Source organism: Meles meles, chromosome 6 (genome assembly GCF_922984935.1).
Source record: "Meles meles chromosome 6, mMelMel3.1 paternal haplotype, whole genome shotgun sequence".
Lineage (NCBI taxonomy): Eukaryota > Metazoa > Chordata > Mammalia > Carnivora > Mustelidae > Meles > Meles meles.
The window spans coordinates 86930385-86949222 of record NC_060071.1 but is presented as its reverse complement, the minus strand read 5'-3'; the positions used below and the strand labels follow the sequence as shown (position 1 = coordinate 86949222).

General features: G+C 39.7%; 1 protein-coding gene across 1 annotated transcript in view; it reads right to left on the bottom strand.

The window, feature by feature from the left end:
- The window catches only part of NPAS3 (neuronal PAS domain protein 3), an 863147-nt gene that overhangs the window by 573305 nt on the left and 271004 nt on the right, over positions 1–18838 (bottom strand). The window contains 1 exon segment of the mRNA XM_046007000.1: positions 16461–16705. Coding sequence (XP_045862956.1) covers positions 16461–16705 — 245 coding nt within the window.

Sequence of the window (18838 nt, the reverse complement as noted above, 5' to 3'; positions counted from 1 at the left end):
CGGGCAAGTTGTCCCACTATTTCATAGGATAATGCCACTGTGAAAAACCAGGAGGAAAAATTTAGTGTGCTCTGAAATTATCACCCCCTAATATGGTTTCATCTTACAAAGAGCTGTAAGTGAGGAAGTGTGTGAATGTGATTCAGTCATTTGTTACACCAACAGAACATGTTCCGTAGTGGGGTGAGTTCCTCCAGCACTCACGATCTCACTCCCCGAGTCCACCGTGGTCAAGCAAGTTCGCTAGGAATAACGTCCAGTGAAGGGTCTGAATATTTTCTGCACGCTGAGTTAATTCACCCACATGCTAACAAAAACAGTGGTGCTTACATCGGGGGACCACAATCTAATCAATGTCTACCGGCCAGTCTCACTCTATCTGTTTAGGGGCCATTGGCCATAAGATGGGCTGGAATGCAATCATTATCTTGATAAGACATGATGGTATGGTTATTAAACACATACCAGTTGTTTCTATAGGAGTTTTGACTGCATTGTGACAGATACAAATTGACAACATATTTTTATTCTTTCTTGTGTTTTATACAGAGACTATTATTAATGGATTCGGGCCTCTTGAGCCACTTGCATAAATCATGGGCCAAACCAAATGACTTTCACTGGGTACAACTGTTCAGTGTGCAAAGGACCCAAGCTCACTTAAAGAAACCTACTTTGAACATCCTTTTTTCTCACTTATGTATCTTTTGCACCTAGAGAGCTGGAGTCATTAAAAATAACTCTATACGTAGGGGCGCCTGGGTGGCTCAGTGGATTAAAGCCTCTGCCTTCAGCTCAGGTCATGATCTCAGGGTCCTGGGATCGAGCCCCGCATCGGGCTCTCTGCTCAGTGGGGAGCCTGCTTCCTCCTCTCTCTCTCTCTGCCTACTTGTGATCTCTGTCTGTCAAATAAATAAATAAAATCTTCAAAAAAATAAAAATAAAAATAACTCTATATGTAGAAGGAAAAAGGATCTCATCTCATAAAGTTTTATAAATATTAAATGGGATCATGGAAATATGGCATCTCTGCATGTTTTTCTACCCAGTGCATACCAGCAAATGCCTTCATATGCAACAATGACTGGCATGCTGTTCCTATGATTTTTGGAAAAGATAATGTGTAAGTGTAAAAATGATCATATAGCTTTACACTTACACATCCCAAAAGTATGGACTCTTTAAGCCCCTGAAGTCCTGGCTGGCATGAGTAAAGCAATAGGAATGCAGCATGGGTAATTCTGTGCCTCCCAATACGTTCCTGAAATACACTGCATTAGACACAAGTCACTAACCCAAATTTATTTATTTTATTTTTTTTTTTTTTTGAAATTTTTTTTTTTTAATTTTTATTTTTATTTTTTTTAATTTATTTTTTTTCGGCGTAACAGTATTCATTCTTTTTGCACAACACCCAGTGCTCCATGCAAAACGTGCCCTCCCCATCACCCACCACCTGTTCCCCCAACCTCCCACCCCTGACCCTTCAAAACCCTCAGGTTGTTTTTCAGAGTCCATAGAGAACCAAATTTATTTTTTATATTTCCATTCCCTCACTTCGAGAAATCTTAAAAACTGAAGAAAAGAATGTAAAATATGTATTCAGGGGAATCATCATTTATTTTATTGAAGGAACTCAGTTTTTAATATGAACTCCTGAAGAAATCCTCACCTAGAGAATTTCTGTAATATGTTAAAAAAAATAAAGTGTTGGGGCGCCTGGGTGGCTCAGTGGTTTAAGCTGCTGCCTTCGGCTCAGGTCATGATCTCGGGATCCTGGGATCGAGTCCCGCATCGGGCTCTCTGCTTGGCAGGGAGCCTGCTTCCTTCTCACTCTCTCTGCCTACCTCTCTGCCTACTTGTGATTTCTCTCTGTCAAATAAATAAATAAAATCTTTAAAAAAATAAAATAAAATAAAGTGTTTTTGTTAACGTGTAAGAGAACATTTTAGAAACAATTTGTCTGGCACTCGCTACTTCACGAAATGCAGTACCCATCGACTGGGGGCCACACCAAAGTAATCAATTATAATTGTCACTGTATATCCTTTACTAAACTCCGGAAACATCTGAAAAACACTTAACAACTTGAAAGATGATCAAACAGCTCACAGGGACAATTTAAAAAATACACCTTCATTAGCCGCATAAAATAACCTATCTTAGTAATATCCCATCATCACTGTTAGAACTTTTTTTAAGATTTTATTTATTTATTTGACACAGAGAGAGATCACAAGTAGGCAGAGAGGCAGGCAGAGAGAGAAGGGGAAGCAGGCTCCCTGCTGAGCAGAGAGCCCAATGTGGGGCTCAATCCCAGGACCCTGAGATCATGACCTGAGTCGAAGGCAGAGGCCTAACCCACTGAGCCACCCAGGCACCCCACTGTTAGAACTTTTACATTAGATATAGAAATGCTAAAACTTGAGGGGACAGCATCCTCTAGGTGGACTGCATTCTAAGTGGAGCAAAATACTCCTGGCGTAGTAACACATGCAACTCCATTGCACTGAGCAGTTCATCTATATGGGATATGCGAAGATGGGAATTTTGAAAGAGAAAACATCAACAATAACAAAGATACCAACTGTCTAAATGAGAGGAAGCCTTTGATAGAATCAGGGAATCTTCTATGGTTGTCTCGACTCTAGAATCACCTCTAGTGAATGAGTCTGTATTACTTTTATATCATTTTAAAGATCTGATTGTGTATTATAAGAGAATAGTCTAATTCCCTCTTATGCCTATATCAAGTAGACAGTTGAATAAAAAAAAAAAAAAAAACCCAAGATGAAGATTCAATCAGATTTTATCCTCTACTGTTACGAGAAGTTTGAGGGTGCTTTCCCAGGGAATTGCAACTTATAAAAATTCTCTTCTTAACTCCATCGCCAGCATCAAAGCCAGCAGAATCCAGTGCTGGAGAGTCTGGATAACCACAGTGCAGAGGACACGTCGGAGACTAAACCCAGTTTCACACCAGAAAAAATGCACAGCGTCTGTGCTGTTCCAGTACCGAGAATTAACACACATTAATTTGGCGCTGGTTGCGTAAATGCTTCTGGCATTTCCTTCAGCACTTAAACTCATTTTCAGAGAATGGACTGCTGTAAAAGAATGCAGGCTCATTAGGAGTTTATTTCCTCAAAATGCTGAAGGATAGCAAGTTTCTTCTGTGAGGGATCAGAAAAACCACATTTATTTCCTTCACGGGGGAAAGAAAACACCCCAAAGCTTTTTGGTTTTGAGCAAGCATCACAGGTTGGGAAATGAAGGATTTCATCTTGTTGTCACACCCTGCCTTACCTCCTTTCAAGGCGGGCTGTGTTTTCTTTCCACAGAGCGAAATTTTAGAAGGAGCAGAAGCCAAATGCTTAAAATGAATGATCAACTTACGATTTGTCTGAATCTATTCTTCCATGCTGCTCTGCTTAAAAATAGCATCATAAATGCACATCTGCAAAGACCGTGCAGCCCCCCTTTCCTGAATTGTACAAATTATTAGAGTCGTTGACAAAAGATTTTTTTTGTTTAGGGGTTGGTCTGGGCACTCTCTTTGGCAGACTGCCACTTTTCTCGCAGTAGAAATATTGCTTGTAGAAAGCCACATTGTACTGAACAGCTGTTCTGCTAAAACATTGAGCTAGCAACCCAAGAAATGACTGACTTCACATATGAAGCAAAACTGTTCCCTCCCTTTGTGCTCATTTAAATGAAAGTACAAAACATTTTCTTCCACGCCGTCTAGTCTTCCCTCCCAATGACGGGCTTTGCTGGGGTGTGTGTGTGCCGGGAGCCAAGGGAAGCAGGGAACTCTCCCATAACTGTCCCAGTCACGTGCTTGAACTTTGGCCATTCTACTGCGAGGTTCCCGGGACGGCTGCTTCTCATCTGTTCTGACCATTTCTATATTCATGCCTCCAATGTCGAACGATTTTCTGCAAACTCGATCCAAGAGGATCGTGAGATTTAAAAAACATACCTCATTCCAGCCTTTCCTCAACTCCGTGAAATGCTAAGATTCTAGAGAAAAGGTACTAGAAGATGATATTTGATTAAGCTCTTGGCTTTGAGTATGGTATGTGACTGATGCTCCTAGTTGTTTGAAATTATCATCAGATAATAGCAGTACACACAAGTATTCTGTGTCCTACGTGCCATTTGGGTATTCTGTTTAAAATACTCTTCTGAGAGGCACCTGGGTGGCTCAGTGGGTTAAGCCTCTGCCTTCGGCTCAGGTCATGATCTCAAGGTCCTGGGATCAAGCCCTGCATCGGGCTCTCTGCTCAGCAGGGAGCCTGCTTCCCCCTCTCTCTCTCTGCCTGCTGCTCTGTCTGCTTGTTATCTCTCTCTCTCTGTCAAATAATTAAATAAAATCTTTGAAAAAAAAAATACTCTTCTGAAAAGAAAAACCTTCATAGGCTTACTTGACATCTCAGTGACCACAATTCTCATTAAATGTCACCATGTTTACGGCGGAAACTATATTTATGCATAACGGATTATCCAACATTTTGCTTCAACCTCTCTCAACATGAACAACACCTTGCCTTATTATTGTGTGAGCATGGGTGTCACTCTTGCTCGATTATAAACTCCTAGAGTGCTCAGCTTCTTTCCCTCTTTGCCTTCCATACACAGCCTCGGGAGTCTGGCGATGTGGTAAGCACTCGAATACTCAGGGCAGGAACAGATTAAGTAAAATGACAGAGAAATGGGACTCATTCCTGATCTCTAATGACAACAACAATGAAATGGTACCCTAAAACCTAAGGATTTATATAATAAGATTATATCCTATAATACCAAAATACTGAGGGAAGTATCGATTTATACCCATTGCTTCAGCGAATCAGCATTTCATTTCAGATACAGCCTATTTTAAGAATGCTTTTGTCTTTTTATCTCAATGAAATATCCACATATTAAAAATTTATCTCAACTTTTCGATCTCATTATTTTAAGCATTAGCTTAACATTAAGTTGCCTTAATATGCCCAAGTCCCCTGTGTACTTTAACCAACATTCTAAATTTCCTCTGCTCTGTCATAGGATACAAGTCAAGACTTCTGACATGTTAGAATCTCCAAGTGTATTTTTAAATAAATGTCACATGTTGACCATTTCTTCCTCCTGATTAACACCGTTTCGGAAATACAATCTTACCAAGCAAAACAAAACAAAAACACAAGTTAGTTCTGACATGATAAAAATCCTAAAAAGAAATCCTAACATGCCTTTGTTCGTTTCTAAACTTAAGACTCCAATAAAATCTAGGCTCACTGCCATGTAAGACCAGCTAAATTCTCAAGTCCAACTACCCCCTCTTCTAGGCAAACAGAAGCCAAAGAACTGTTACTTTTCACAGACACAGAGATTTGAACCTGGAAGCGTGCAACTGCATTGACCAACAGCATACTCTTAGTAAGGCTCTGAAGACACACTGAAATGATGGAGATTATCAGTTTCCATTGCATTCACGCATTTTGCTGGCCTCGTTGACCTTGTTTACATGCACTGGACCTTTGTTATAGGTTGTCAGAATTCCCTGCAAGAGTCCCTCTCTCTCATCTCTGCGAACTTTTCCAGCAGTATTTATGGCAAACCATGTAGGGACTCACACCAGAAAGCTTCAGGCTGACTGCCTGCTGGATGTACATCACATAGTAGCACAGGCTGAACAACTTGACCCAGATTGTTCTGCAACTTTGGGAGTTCAGTGTCCACAGGAGAGACAATGAAGGGTGTGTTAGGTCCAGTTCAACTAAGAAAACATCGCTGTACTGCTTTACAAAATGTCCTCTGTATGCCCAGAGTGAGGCTTACCTGCATCTGCAGCCTCGTTTTCCATCAGAGCTCGCTAGAACATACTGCATTTTACACATTTTGTTATGCCATCTTCATGTCTCTTTTCAAAATAGAAAATGATAGCAATTTCGCTTTTATGCTAAAATTCTTGTAAAAACCTGGATACTATTCATCTATTTTTATTGAAGAAAGCCAATATTTTAAAGTATTTATATAAAACCCAAACTGTGTACACAGTCTGTTTTCATCATCAGTGCTGATATTCAACACAGCCTTATTTCCCAAACTGTAAAATTATATATGAGTGATGTGCTTTAATTACAAAACACTACTGAAAAATATATTTTTAAGTCTCTGTAGTGCGTTGGGAAGTGAGGATGATCAACTCGCGAATTTTAATTTCCTCTACTTCTTGGTACAGTAGTATTCACCCTTTGAGCACTCGCTCAACACCCTGTGATTGAGTCTGAAGGGACAATGGCAGAAGAATATTTGCTAATGACAGTGCTTTAGTACTTAGTAACCTGTTCACTTTAGTAAGTGGCCAAAAGGAGATGCTTCTGTACAGTCTAGTCGTATTTTTCCATTTTAGGAATGTGGTTTTGGATGTAGGTTCAGTTCTACCTGCAAATAACAAATTCCGCTTTACGTCCAATCTTATCCATTCCAAAGTTCAGTAACATTGGATTTCTTATAGGCAAATCCCAAATATCTTATTTCTATTGATTTCTTTCATGATGGTTATAGCCATACCATACCTTAAGCAAAGATACATAATATATTATGTGGAGAAATCAATCCAAACAATTATTTAACTGAGCTGGCCAGTTGTTTGATTAGTCAAGTCAAAATGGCCTAACAACAGTCCCATGTAGACAAAGCTTTAAACATGTTTCTCTTTAATAAGATCCTTCATCTATAGAAGACACTGAATAACCCCAGTTTGATCATTTGCTACAATCATTTGAGAAACCAGGCCAAAATAATAAGCCAGACCAAGCCAATGACTTAGTAGGACTGTATGCTTAGTTTTCCAGCCATATGCACAAGGCAGAGAACCATATATATATATATATCCATGGAAAGAAACCTAGTCACTTATTCACCCCCACACCCCTGGCTGGCATACAATTTAGTTATCCTGGCGATCACAGTAAGTAGATTACATGAACACATATTAGCTCTGAAGATAAAAACAAAAACAGATTTTTTCAGAAAGCACGTTCCGCACCGTATATTGTCATCAATACACTTTAAAAACAAACGCAAGGCGCAACCCTTTACTCCTAGTAATATGCTGTTTACCATGTAGGTTCTTTAAAAAGTCCCCAATTCCCTTCCAGTTCTAAAGTTCTTCACAGGGCTTGGCAAACTCTAGCGTGCAGGTGAAATCCAGACTGCTATTTGTCTCTATACAACCCTTAAACTAAGAATTTAAAAAGAAAAAAAAAAAAGATTAAATGGTTAAAAAAAACTCTTGAGATTTCATGATTTGTCCTAATTAGAGAGTCCAGCATTCACAAATAAAGTTTTATTGAAATACGGGCAAATTCAGCTGGACCCAAATGGTCTGTAGCTACTCTTGCCCTCTAACAGTGGAGCTGAGTAACAGAGACTCCACGGCCCACAAAGGCTAAAGCATTTTACTCTCTGGTCCTTTCCAGAACACATTTCCTGACCCTCATCCTAGAATCTGTTAACTAGTTTCTGTCTTGGCTTTCTAACTTCCCCTTCTGGGTGATCTTTGGGCAGAGTGGGAAAACTAGACAATTCAACGCGAGTTGTAACTTCCAGGGAAGAAAGGGGAGGCAGGGACAATAGCCAGGGTGTACCATTGTGTTCCCGTGACTCCTTATTAACAGGAACAGGTTGTTTATAAATTTTTTAAGAAAACTGTGTAAACAGCTTAATCAATTCTCTTTCTTCCATATCCTGATTGACATTGCAGTTGTTGGTTAATCACATTTCTTAAGTAATATGACCAGTAACGAAGCCCTAGAGAAGGGTGAGCCAATGAACACTCAACAGGGACCAGGTGAAAAAGCAGGAACCTGGGACAGAACAAGTTTCCATTTGGGAAGCGATCTGTTTTTCTTGTGTTTCTGCTGTTAGAGTACATTATAGTGCTTTTAAAAAAAAAAAGAAAGAAAGAAAGAAAAGAAAAAAGAACCTTTTTATTTTAGAATAATTTTAGATACACAGAACTGTTGCTAAGTTAGGACAGAGAGTTCCAATATGCCCTTCACGCTGGCTCCCCTAATTTCAGCATTTAATGCCTGAAATGATTTTTTTTTCATTGAATTATGACTCCTTTGCCTTTGACTAGCCTCAAAATCTTTTGTGAATTGGAACACAGTACTATTGGATCTAAAAAGGGCTGGTCTCTACACATGAGCCCTGTATGTGCACTTATGTTCATTTGCAATACAAGTGGGGAAGGGGATGCTTACGGACAGCTGGTGACCTGTGCTGACCTGAGAAAGGAAATTCTCTCTATTATGGAGGAAAAGGTGCTGAATTGGAATTCCAGAGGTCCAAATCCTAGTTCCAAGTCTTCTATTGACTTTGTTTATATCACTAAAGTTCTTTCTCTATCAGTTTTCTCAACACAATAATAGGGGGCCTGAAACAGATGATCTGTACAATTTTTAAGCCCCAAATTCTTTTGGCCTTCTTCTCCTGCCTGGGCACTGACATTTGCTGACATATTATGGACCCAGGAAGGATGTGAAAAGCTGCAGTCAATCAGTATTCAAAGCTACATTCGTTTTACAGGTGGAGGTCACCACATGTTTATTAAGGCACAGCCAAGAGTTATGCACAGTATCTAGAAAGCTGTTTCTGAAATTAAAGCCACAGTACAATTTCAATCATATAAAGCAGTCAGAGGTGACTCCTTCTTTGCTATCCCCATGAAATATTGTTATCTGCAGAGCCCTGAAACTATATATTGTGCTTTGCAAGAGGTGATAGGGCTAACAAAAACACGTTCAAGAAGTCCAGCCCTAAAGAACAGGGCACATAAACTTCAAAGTCCAAAGTAAGTGAGTACAATGCAGTAGAAGGCAATGCCAGATGAAACTATTACATTACCAAGAACTGGTAGACTTCTTAAAATAAGTTGAATGTGACATGGAATGCAAGGATGTCCCCTAGGATTTTTGCCAAGAGTAAAAAGCAAATCAAAAACATATAAAGTTTTACATTCATATTTTGTCTCTATCATATATTTGGCACTTCGCTTATTTACTTTAAACTTTGGTTGCATGCTGTTTTATTTTCCTTTTTGTATTTATAATGATTTCATGTATGCAAATCTTGACAATCAACAGATAAATTCTGTTAAGAAATGGAACTATATTATGTATTTTTGAACCCAAAGCACCAGGGAGAAGCGATATCTTCCTGTAAAGGGCAATTAAATAGAAGAGAAGGAGAACAGAAATATTAGCAGAATAGGAGATGTTAGAGCATGTGGCTTTTGAAATTACTAAAAACAGCTTTAAAACCCCCAAGGGCCTCAAGAGAAGCTAATTTGAGACAATAAGTGCTACATCCTTTCTAAAAAATTGGGGTTTGGGATTAGAGAGTCAGTAATCAGAGCAACTTACAAAAAGAAAATTCATAGGGGAAACTGAGAACTGGAGAGGACACTCTAGCCCAGGTCATATTGTTCATCTAGTTTTATCAAAAGCTCTCATCTTCCTTCTTTCTTCCTTCCCTCCCTCCCTTCCACTTTTATTTCTCAATAAATGGTAAATGCCTCCAAAGCCAGGACTATGCCTTATACTTTCTCTATATGCCCCCAGAACAGCCAACAGAGGACTCAGAGGACCAAGAGAAAATACCCAACTACTGGTTTGAATAAACTTGAATTTATACACCCAAACATGGGTTTCTTGAGACTATGGTTTTAACTGTCAACTCCTTAGCCTGTACATGAGAGAAAAAAACGTTGGCAGGAGAAGGCAGCTCATCGTGGGGCGGGGGTACCACCCCTCCTAGCTCTTACTCAATATACTGTTTCTTTTCCCTTTGGTTTCACACTATTCCCATCATTTTCCCTCCATTTTTCTTCTGCCCTTTCTTTTTTACTCTTTTCTTTCTTCACCCCAGCCCGTGACTTTAGACCCACCCGCAGTTCTCAACAGCTCACTATCCCAAGACAGAATGTGGGACTATACAATTTAATTTAAAAACATGGTTAAATGCTTCCTTTCCTGGGCCCCTTACATGGAGATATGGACATGGATAAGATGTCCCAGACTGTTCCCTCAAATAGCCCACAGTCTAAAGATAGAGATAGGTATAGTAAGAAATGAATTATGGATTGATACTAAAGCAACAAAGACTCTAACAGTAACCCATAGGAACAAATGATTAGTGTTCTGGGGAAGGAGAGAAGATTTACCCAAGGAAGTGACATGTGAGCTGGGTTTTTAAGGGAGAACAAGGATCCAACAAAACCCGAAGAAGGAAAGGGACATTCTGGTTAGTTTATGGGATGTACAAAGGTACAAATATGTGGTTTGAGGTATTCAGTATTGCTAGGGACAAAGAAGATGGCAGCAGATAGAGGGACAGATTAATGAATCTCGAAGCAGAATGCAAAAGTACTTGTGCACTCTTTCGGCCACATTTCCAAAAGTCTCCACAAAAAATTCTAGAAGAAGTCTTCTGTTTTTTGCTCATCCCTCTTACACCTTTGCCTTCACCATGAAAAGAGCCTCTCCCACACCTCTGCTGTCCCTGACAGAGGAGACCTGAGCTGACCTCTGAGGAAGGAAGCAAGCCCAGCCAGAGCTGTGGCAAGAAGTAAAGCAGCCAGCTCAGCTCAGACTCCATGGGCTCACCCCAGAATGATCCAGAACATCCCGAGGAGTCAAACAAAGCCTTGCAGCATGTGCTGACGTGCTCTCATGGCTCGCTGCCCTGGCAATGGCTGACTAGCACACAAGAGTATGCACGTGTTCTCGGCCATCATGCTCCCAACCAGGCTTCCCCTGAATGAGCATTTGGAGTTGAGGGTGGCTCTGGATATGCACCAGTACCAGGCGCACTGAAGGTCATGGTAACCAGCCCAACTCTGACAGGGGCATGAGGTGGAGAACAGCAGTGCCTTTCCGGGCTTTGTGCTGAAGGTGGAGCAGGGTCCCCCTCTGTAGAGAGGGGAGTTTTCCCAAGAAAATGCAGAATTGCACAGAATTACAGTCTCAGAGAAGTATTCAGCCACCATCAAGTCCACATTTGTCAGAAAGTCCTTCATACCCAGGCTCAGGCTCAGAGCTGACCGGGGAAGCATGGCAACATAAACAAGGCTTTTCTCTCATGACGCAAATAAAATCAAGTCAAAGGCCAGTTCTTCCATGGACTTCCTTCAAAAGTCCTAAGTTCACTAGAGAGATCTAAAAGGATAACATATCATTAAAAATGCTTCCTGGAAGCATACCTAAGAAAAGACAATTATATACCATCATATTTCTGTACAGTAGTAAAATCTGGCACTTGTTACCAAAATAAACAGGAGTAAACATTGGCAGCTCCACATCTGGATGGCCCTATTTCCACTGGGTACCACCCTGACTTTGAAGATTTTATGTATGTATGTATGTATTTGAGAGAGAGAGAGAGAGAGAGAGCACAAGTGGGGGGAGGAACAGAGGGAAAGGGAGAAGCCGATTCCATACTGAGCAGAGCCTGATGCAGGGGCTGATGTCAGGACTCGGAGATCACGACCTAAGCTAAAGCCAAGTTTCAGACACTGAATTGAAAGAGCCACCGAGGTGCCCCATGGTGCCACCCCTGACTTCAGATTGGGTTAAGTGAAACCAGGGACTAAAGCAGGGACTTGGGCCCCAGTCTCCTGAAGGTGGCGGAGGTAAGAATAGAAACCAAGTAAGAATCAAGCCAGTCTTTTATCCTGCTCTCCTACCCCACGTGGGGAAGCTTTTGTTCAGAACCTAAGGGTTTTAGTCTGCATGCCACCATTTTCTGGTGTAAAAAGAAAGAATAGGACAGGCTGGTGTACATGTCATGCAGAAATTGCATTTCATGTGTTTTTGTTTTTTTTTGTTTTTTAGTAATGAGGATGAGGACACTTTCCCCCAAGTACGAATGTCAGTGGCTAGAAGTCAATGTGTGTCAGCCCACTGTAAAATGCCCAAACAGGAACTAGAAGAGCTCTGAGCTGCTCCGACCAAGAAAAACAATGAGGCAGACAGTCTTGGATTCTCTACCTTCTCTGGAAACAGAACCATTTTTATAAAATGCTATCTAGGCTTGGGGAGCCATGAGTATAGTGGTAATTCAGTGTTACTGTAAGACGTCCTGCACCCAGTTGCTACACATGAGTGTTTTAAACAGATCCCTTAGACATGATTGCTCAAGTACCAGTCCGGTCTTTGGCTACAGACAGATCATGCATTCCTTAAATAAAGCCCTGCAGGTCTCTCCTCTCAGAAATATCTACCACTTCCAGGGCACTGGGGTGGCTCAACTGGTTAAGGGTCCTGGGATCGAGCCCCACATCGGGCTCCCTGCTCAGGGCAGAGCCTGCTTCTCCCTCTCCCTCTGCCTGCCCCTCTGCCTGCTTGTGGTATCTTTCTGTCAAACAAAAAAATAAAATCTTAAAAAAAAAATAATAGCTCTCATTAAAAAACAATGGAAAAGAAATATCTACCACTTCCTTCACAATATGTACCTTACATAGTGAAGGAAAATTCTATGAAAACATTAAAGTTCTTCCCTAATGTGTTCAGTCAATTTTAATCAGTTGTCTTGCAATATTTTTCAACGGATTCCTTCGAAAGGCTAAAAATGTCTTATATTTTACATATCATAGCATTGTTTCCTGTCACACACATATACAAATTGTTGTTTAAAAGCTCCGATGCTTAAATTGAAATAAAACTTATGCTTACAGTGGTAAATATTCCTGGATTAATAGAGTTGTAGCAGATATATACCAAAAATTGACTGAAGTCTGTGATATTAAAAAGACAGAAAATTTATCTAGTTTTAGAAAATGTCAAATCAGCAGCTATTGCTTTTAAGATTAATAAAAGATATAATGGTTTCTAGATAGCCTCTAAATAGAGATTACCATGAATGGAGAAGTGATTTACCAACAGTCACCACAATGAGATTTCTTTAAAGGTTACAATCATCAGTTATTTAGCTGAAACACTGCTGAGAATGCCTGGTCATTTCTTGAATAATGCATAATGCTCATTGTAGATTTGATCTGTATTATAACAATACAGATATTTCTAAAATAATGGAAAAAACTATCTGTTACCTTCCAATTGCTTAACATATCATTTCCATGAAGTAATTGACTCAGGACACATTACACACTGTCACCTGAGTGTTCTTTCTGCAAGCATAACTTGTAATAATCTATACACAATGGGCATCACAAAACAAACTCATCAACCTTTATAGACTTTTAAGAAAAGATGTGATGAATCCAGGGCAGAAGCGGAATGAAGGACCTTTCTGAAGCAGTAAATTAAAATGATTAAGTTTCTATATAGTTGTGTGGGACAAATTTAAATTCAAGCTTTGAAATTTAATTATTAACATGAACAATTCATCACATTAAAAAAAAAAAAAAACATTGCCTACATCGTGTAAGTACTTTTCATATAAATTTCCAAACGCCTTTAGGTTTATTCAAGAGACTGCTTGGAGAAGCACAAAGTATAATGTCTATCATTTTATTGTTGGATTATGAACTACACTTCACATGATGCTGCAGGCTATTTATATAAGCTTGTTTATCCACATGAACTTCTTCAAGGGCACAACACTGAAGACCTTAATAAATTAAAATGAATTTCTTTTGATGTTGTTTCATGAATGCTTGATCAGAATGAGTAACAGGTTTGCATTAAAGAATGGGAGGACAGCAATAAAATATACATAGATTGTACAGCAGAACCAGCTTACAGAAAGTGCCCACTGCATTCCTAGCAACTTCATAGAGAGCCACGGTCAACGGGAAAGAGTCACTGTGCTTATACCTTCACCATCACCCATTCATAGCAGTGGGAGCACACGTGAATCAAATGGGATGCTCTGCCATCATCCGCATGGAATTCGCAAAATAATCAAATCTGGTATCTCCTTCCAGCCTCCTAAATACCCAACTCAACCTTCCCATTTCTCTCACTGATATCACCATGTCCTTCCATTAGACCAAAATGTCCATGCCAGCAGACACCATATTTTATCTTTTGCATCCATCTTTAGCATAAATAGTTACAGAGCCTAATTGATTAAAGTCCACAAAGTAAAAATGATTTATCAGTCCTAGCCAGAAGCTGTGAAAATCCTGACCTGGAACGTTCGGTGAAGGGGATGCAAATCAAGTATCATTTCTAGAAACAATACGATGTGATCGAGCACCAGGCAGAAAGGCAAGACAATGGATTCATTTTAAATCTAATACTTGGCTTTAAACAGTTTCTAGATCATTTCCCTCATCTGTAAATGAGGGCATGGTTCTACATGAACTAGAAATTTACATGTCTTGGGGCGCCTGGGTGGCTCAGTGGGTTAAAGCCTCTGCCTTCGGCTCGGGTCGTGGTCTCGGGGTCCTGGGATCGAGCCCCGCGTCTGGGCTCTGCTCAGCAGGGAGCCTGCTTCTCTCTCTCTCATTGCCTGCCTCTCTGCCTACTTGTGATCTCTGTCTGTCAAATAAATAAATAAAATCTTTAAAAAAAAAAAAAAAAGCAATTTCCATGTCTTAGAGGTCAGAATTCTGAAAGTGAGTAGGGTTGTCACCTCACAGAAGAAGGGACAGACCATGGAACCATTTTTCTATTTTGGTAACCGTCACTACTTATCAACTGCCAACTCCTTTAAATAAAAAAATGGAAATGAAGCATAACTGTATTAAACAGGGTGGGCCAAAAACCCAGTCCCTCAATCAATGTGTTTCCAAGCGAGACCCCAGGATCTATTTTGCACCTTCTGTGACTTCTGACCTGTTTGTTACTCCTGTCCTTATCATCTTGCATGGTTTGAAATAAACATGATGACAGTCTACTGAATAAACTTTTACAAATACAACACACTTACTAAGATGATACTCACACCTTTAGCTTGGGAAAATCTGCTACAACTTCATCATCTGGAACATACATTACCAACTTGACATCTGTATTTTTAATGGCAGAAGGGTTGTAAAAGGACAGCATCAGTGTGCCTTGGCTTATTCATACTTTGCTACCTTATACCAACATCCTGCCCTTAAGAGCTAACTCTGTTGTATGTTCTTGTCAACCTCTCAATGTCATTCTGCTCTAGAGCGAGAATCTGAACTACGGCTTGTGGGCCAAGTCTGGCGGCAGCTGCCTGTGTTAAGTATGGTTTTATGAGAACACAGCCACACCCTGTTTTTAACATAATGTCCATGGCTGATTTCATGCTATAACAGCAGCATTGAGAGCCTCTCGAAGCCTACAACAGTTCTGAGATAGCCCATTACAGAAAATGTTTGCCCTGTTCTAGAGGAAAACAACATGTCACAATTTAAATTCTAATTTTCCTTCTCTCCCAAGCCTAAGGAACACAGTTTCCAAGTACCCATGTAGAGATATGAACAGATTCACACGTGCATATATATGTGATTACACCTCTTAGCCCTCAATTGTAAATAGTCACTGCTTTTGATCCTTCATGTTAATTTGAATCCTCTAAGAGTTTACAGCTCCCTGTCCGAACCCCTTTCTCCAATAGCCAGGAGTACAGGACTTCAACAGTTGTTGTCAAGGTGTAACCATTTAACTAAAGCACCTAAATCCTTTCCCCATAGTTGCCTACAATTTTGCCAAATGTCCAGCTTTATGCCCACCAAGGGTCTAGATGCACAAGAAATGAGCAGTTCCCTTAAGTCTAATGCCCTGAATAACGCACCCTTAAACGTAGGAAAATCAATGGTTAATGCCATATACAGATCAATAAACACATGCATGCATATTCATATGCTAAACATGCTATAAATTATTAGAAGTTTCACTAACAAAAGAAAATACCTGTCTTATGTATCAGAGTGAAGAAGGTCTAAAAGCCTTTAACTAATGAGTTTTAACAATGACTGCACCAAGGATTTGGAGGACAAGTAAATGTTTATATTTAAGCAGTTTTTAGGCAATATGTATAGAGACTTGAAACATTAATACGTGAATTATTTATCAGCCAATAAAATCGTGACTCAAAATGCTCACTACAACTGGAGTCTGCTCTCTTCCTCTCTTTGGTTACCACATGCAGGAAATATTAGTTCCACCCTCTAACAAATATTCTCATACTCCACCCATCAACAATAATTTGCATGTATTAGCATAACACAAATTAAACCCAAGAAGCACTTTAATGTAAGTAATCTCATTCTCATTTCTCTGAAACCTTACATAAAGTGATAGACTATTTTAGGCTGACAGACTTTTGGAAAATAAAAAAGAAATAGAAGAGGTTTATTTCACCTTCACATGGTGTCTTTCTCATGCAGAGTTCAGATTTCCACATTTGTATCCCTTTAAAGGATTTGATATGCAGGAAAAGAAGAAAGGATGATGGTAAACATTTCATCTTAGAGACACCTACAGACCACCATATTCCAGAATAAAAAGGGGCTTAAAGCTTACCTTTGACTGATGTGTTAGGTGGAGGGCCTTCCATTCTCAAGTTCCATGGAGGGTCCCCTTGGTTAGCAAAGTCCCTCATTTTCAGATAGCTAATTGTAAGTCGAATGATGGATGCCTTGTCGAGCTGGCTAGTGATGGCTGCAGGAAGAGGCAACAACTTGGCCAATTCATAGAACTCAAAATTTTCTTTTCCCCGGCGGGACCGAGCGGCATCTCGGGACTTCTCCTTTCTCAATGCTTGTAAACTGCAATCAAAGGAGTGAAAACGTGTCCTTTAGAACATGTTCTTCTGACATCAGAAAGAAACTGTTTTCTTTTTATTTCCTTTCTTTCCCCTGCAAAAATCTGCCAAAATCTTCTTCCAAATTCTAGGACCACAGTAAAATAAATTCTAGACCATGTCCCCTAAAACCACAAATTCTACCTCTGAACTTAAATACCACAGACTTATGTGCAATGAATAAAATCAGGTTTTTTCCCTCTATTTGGTCATGCATTAAGACATATTCTGTGCTTCTAAGACGTAAGAGTTACAGGTGAAGTTTGATGTTACCAGCTATAAGCAACTGCAAAGATGAGGCTAGCATTCATATACCTAGTCTCAGGATAATGATTTTGTTCATTTAACTGTTATCACTATGGGATCTTAAGCCATCAGAAGCACCCATTTTTAAAAAATGTATTTCATTTATAATCTTGGGGAACAAAGGGTAAACATCACATTTTAGGTGTTGATTCTGTGAACTGTGTTCATGTGCTTCCAGTCCTCAATAAGGATCACAACCTTTAGTCAGATAAAGAAAACATCCCACTGAAAATGAAGATTTCAACGCAGCTTTATAAATGCGCTGGTAATTGGTTGATAAGAGAAAACTGAGGTTCTTTACTAATGAATATACATTAGTAGATGGATAGATTCCCTAAGATACTGGAGAATAAAATACATCGCCCAGAAAAGTCAAACTTTAAGATAAGATAAATTTAATGTCAAAAGATAAAGCCTTGTGTGGGTTATTAAAATTTATCAACGTTATAGATATATTACTTCACAGAAGATGCAACAGGTGGGATCCAGCATTTTCCTTTAACTATTCATGTGCATTTCTGTTTGAAGTTTGTTCACATTGCTGAGGGCAGAATCTGGCACACCTGAAGTTATGTTTGAGCATCTGACAGAATTCCACCTATTCTGAATTGTTCTGTTTTATGTCTGACAAGAAATAAAACCCAAATCAGACCCTGATGATAAGTGGCCAATATTTACAGTATCAAGGTGCTATTAAAATCATTTGTAAGTATCCATTTGTAAGTATCATTGCAAGAAACTCTGAAGGCATTTTAAAATCTTTGAATCTAGCTTTCTGGTTTCCCATTATAAAATAAGAAAAAAGAGAGAAACAAGCAAGGAAGCAAGACCAGAGCAATAGATCAAAATGAGTTCAGCAATATTACTCCAATTTCAGTTAGTATAATATGGACAATAAGCCTTCATATTACATTATAGCATACCTGATGTTGTTCATGGTAGAAACATTGCATTTAATGCAGATACTTAGAATATCTTATTGAGTATCCACATAATTTAAGTAATGCCATCACACTCCGGTCAAATGCTTGCAAATTGGCTTGCAAAGCCAATATCCCACCAGTTTCACTCTATTTTTTTTTTATTTATTCATTGTTTTGGGGCCACACCCAGTGCTCCATGCAATACGTGCCCTCCCTATTACCCACCACCTGGTTCCCCAATCTCCCACCCCCCTCCCCTTCAAAACCCTCAGGTTGTTTTTCAGAGTCCATAGTCTCTCATGGTTCATCTCCCCTTCCAATTTCCCTCAACTCCCCTCTCCTCTCCATCTCCCCACATCCTCCATGTTCTTTGTTATGCTCCACAAATAAGTGACCAGTTTCACTCTATTAATGAAATATTCTAAAGACACCTGGGTGGCTCAGTCAGTTAAGTGTCTCCCTTCGGCTCAGGGTCCTGGACTGATTCCCACATCAGCCTCCCTGCTCAGCAAGGAGCCTGCTTCTCCCTCTACCTGTGCCCACCCCCTTCCCCACACTTGTACTCTTGTGCTCTTTCTGTCTCTCCCTCTCTCTCATGTGCATCATGTCACTTGATGTCCCAAGTGTTAACCTCAGGCAGAAACATCACTGATTTACATGGTTACATGGAAGAAACATGGTAAAGCCATTAATTTCCCCAAGTCCTGGCTGACCTTCATGCAATTTTATAGTCAATCCTGACTTGTTGAAAATTATGCAAATAAAGTGAAAGATGCCTTAAAATCTGACAAAGTTTGAGTACAACCAGGATCTAAGGTTAACATCTTAGGATAAAAGAACCATTCATGCCCTCCCTTTATATAGTAAAG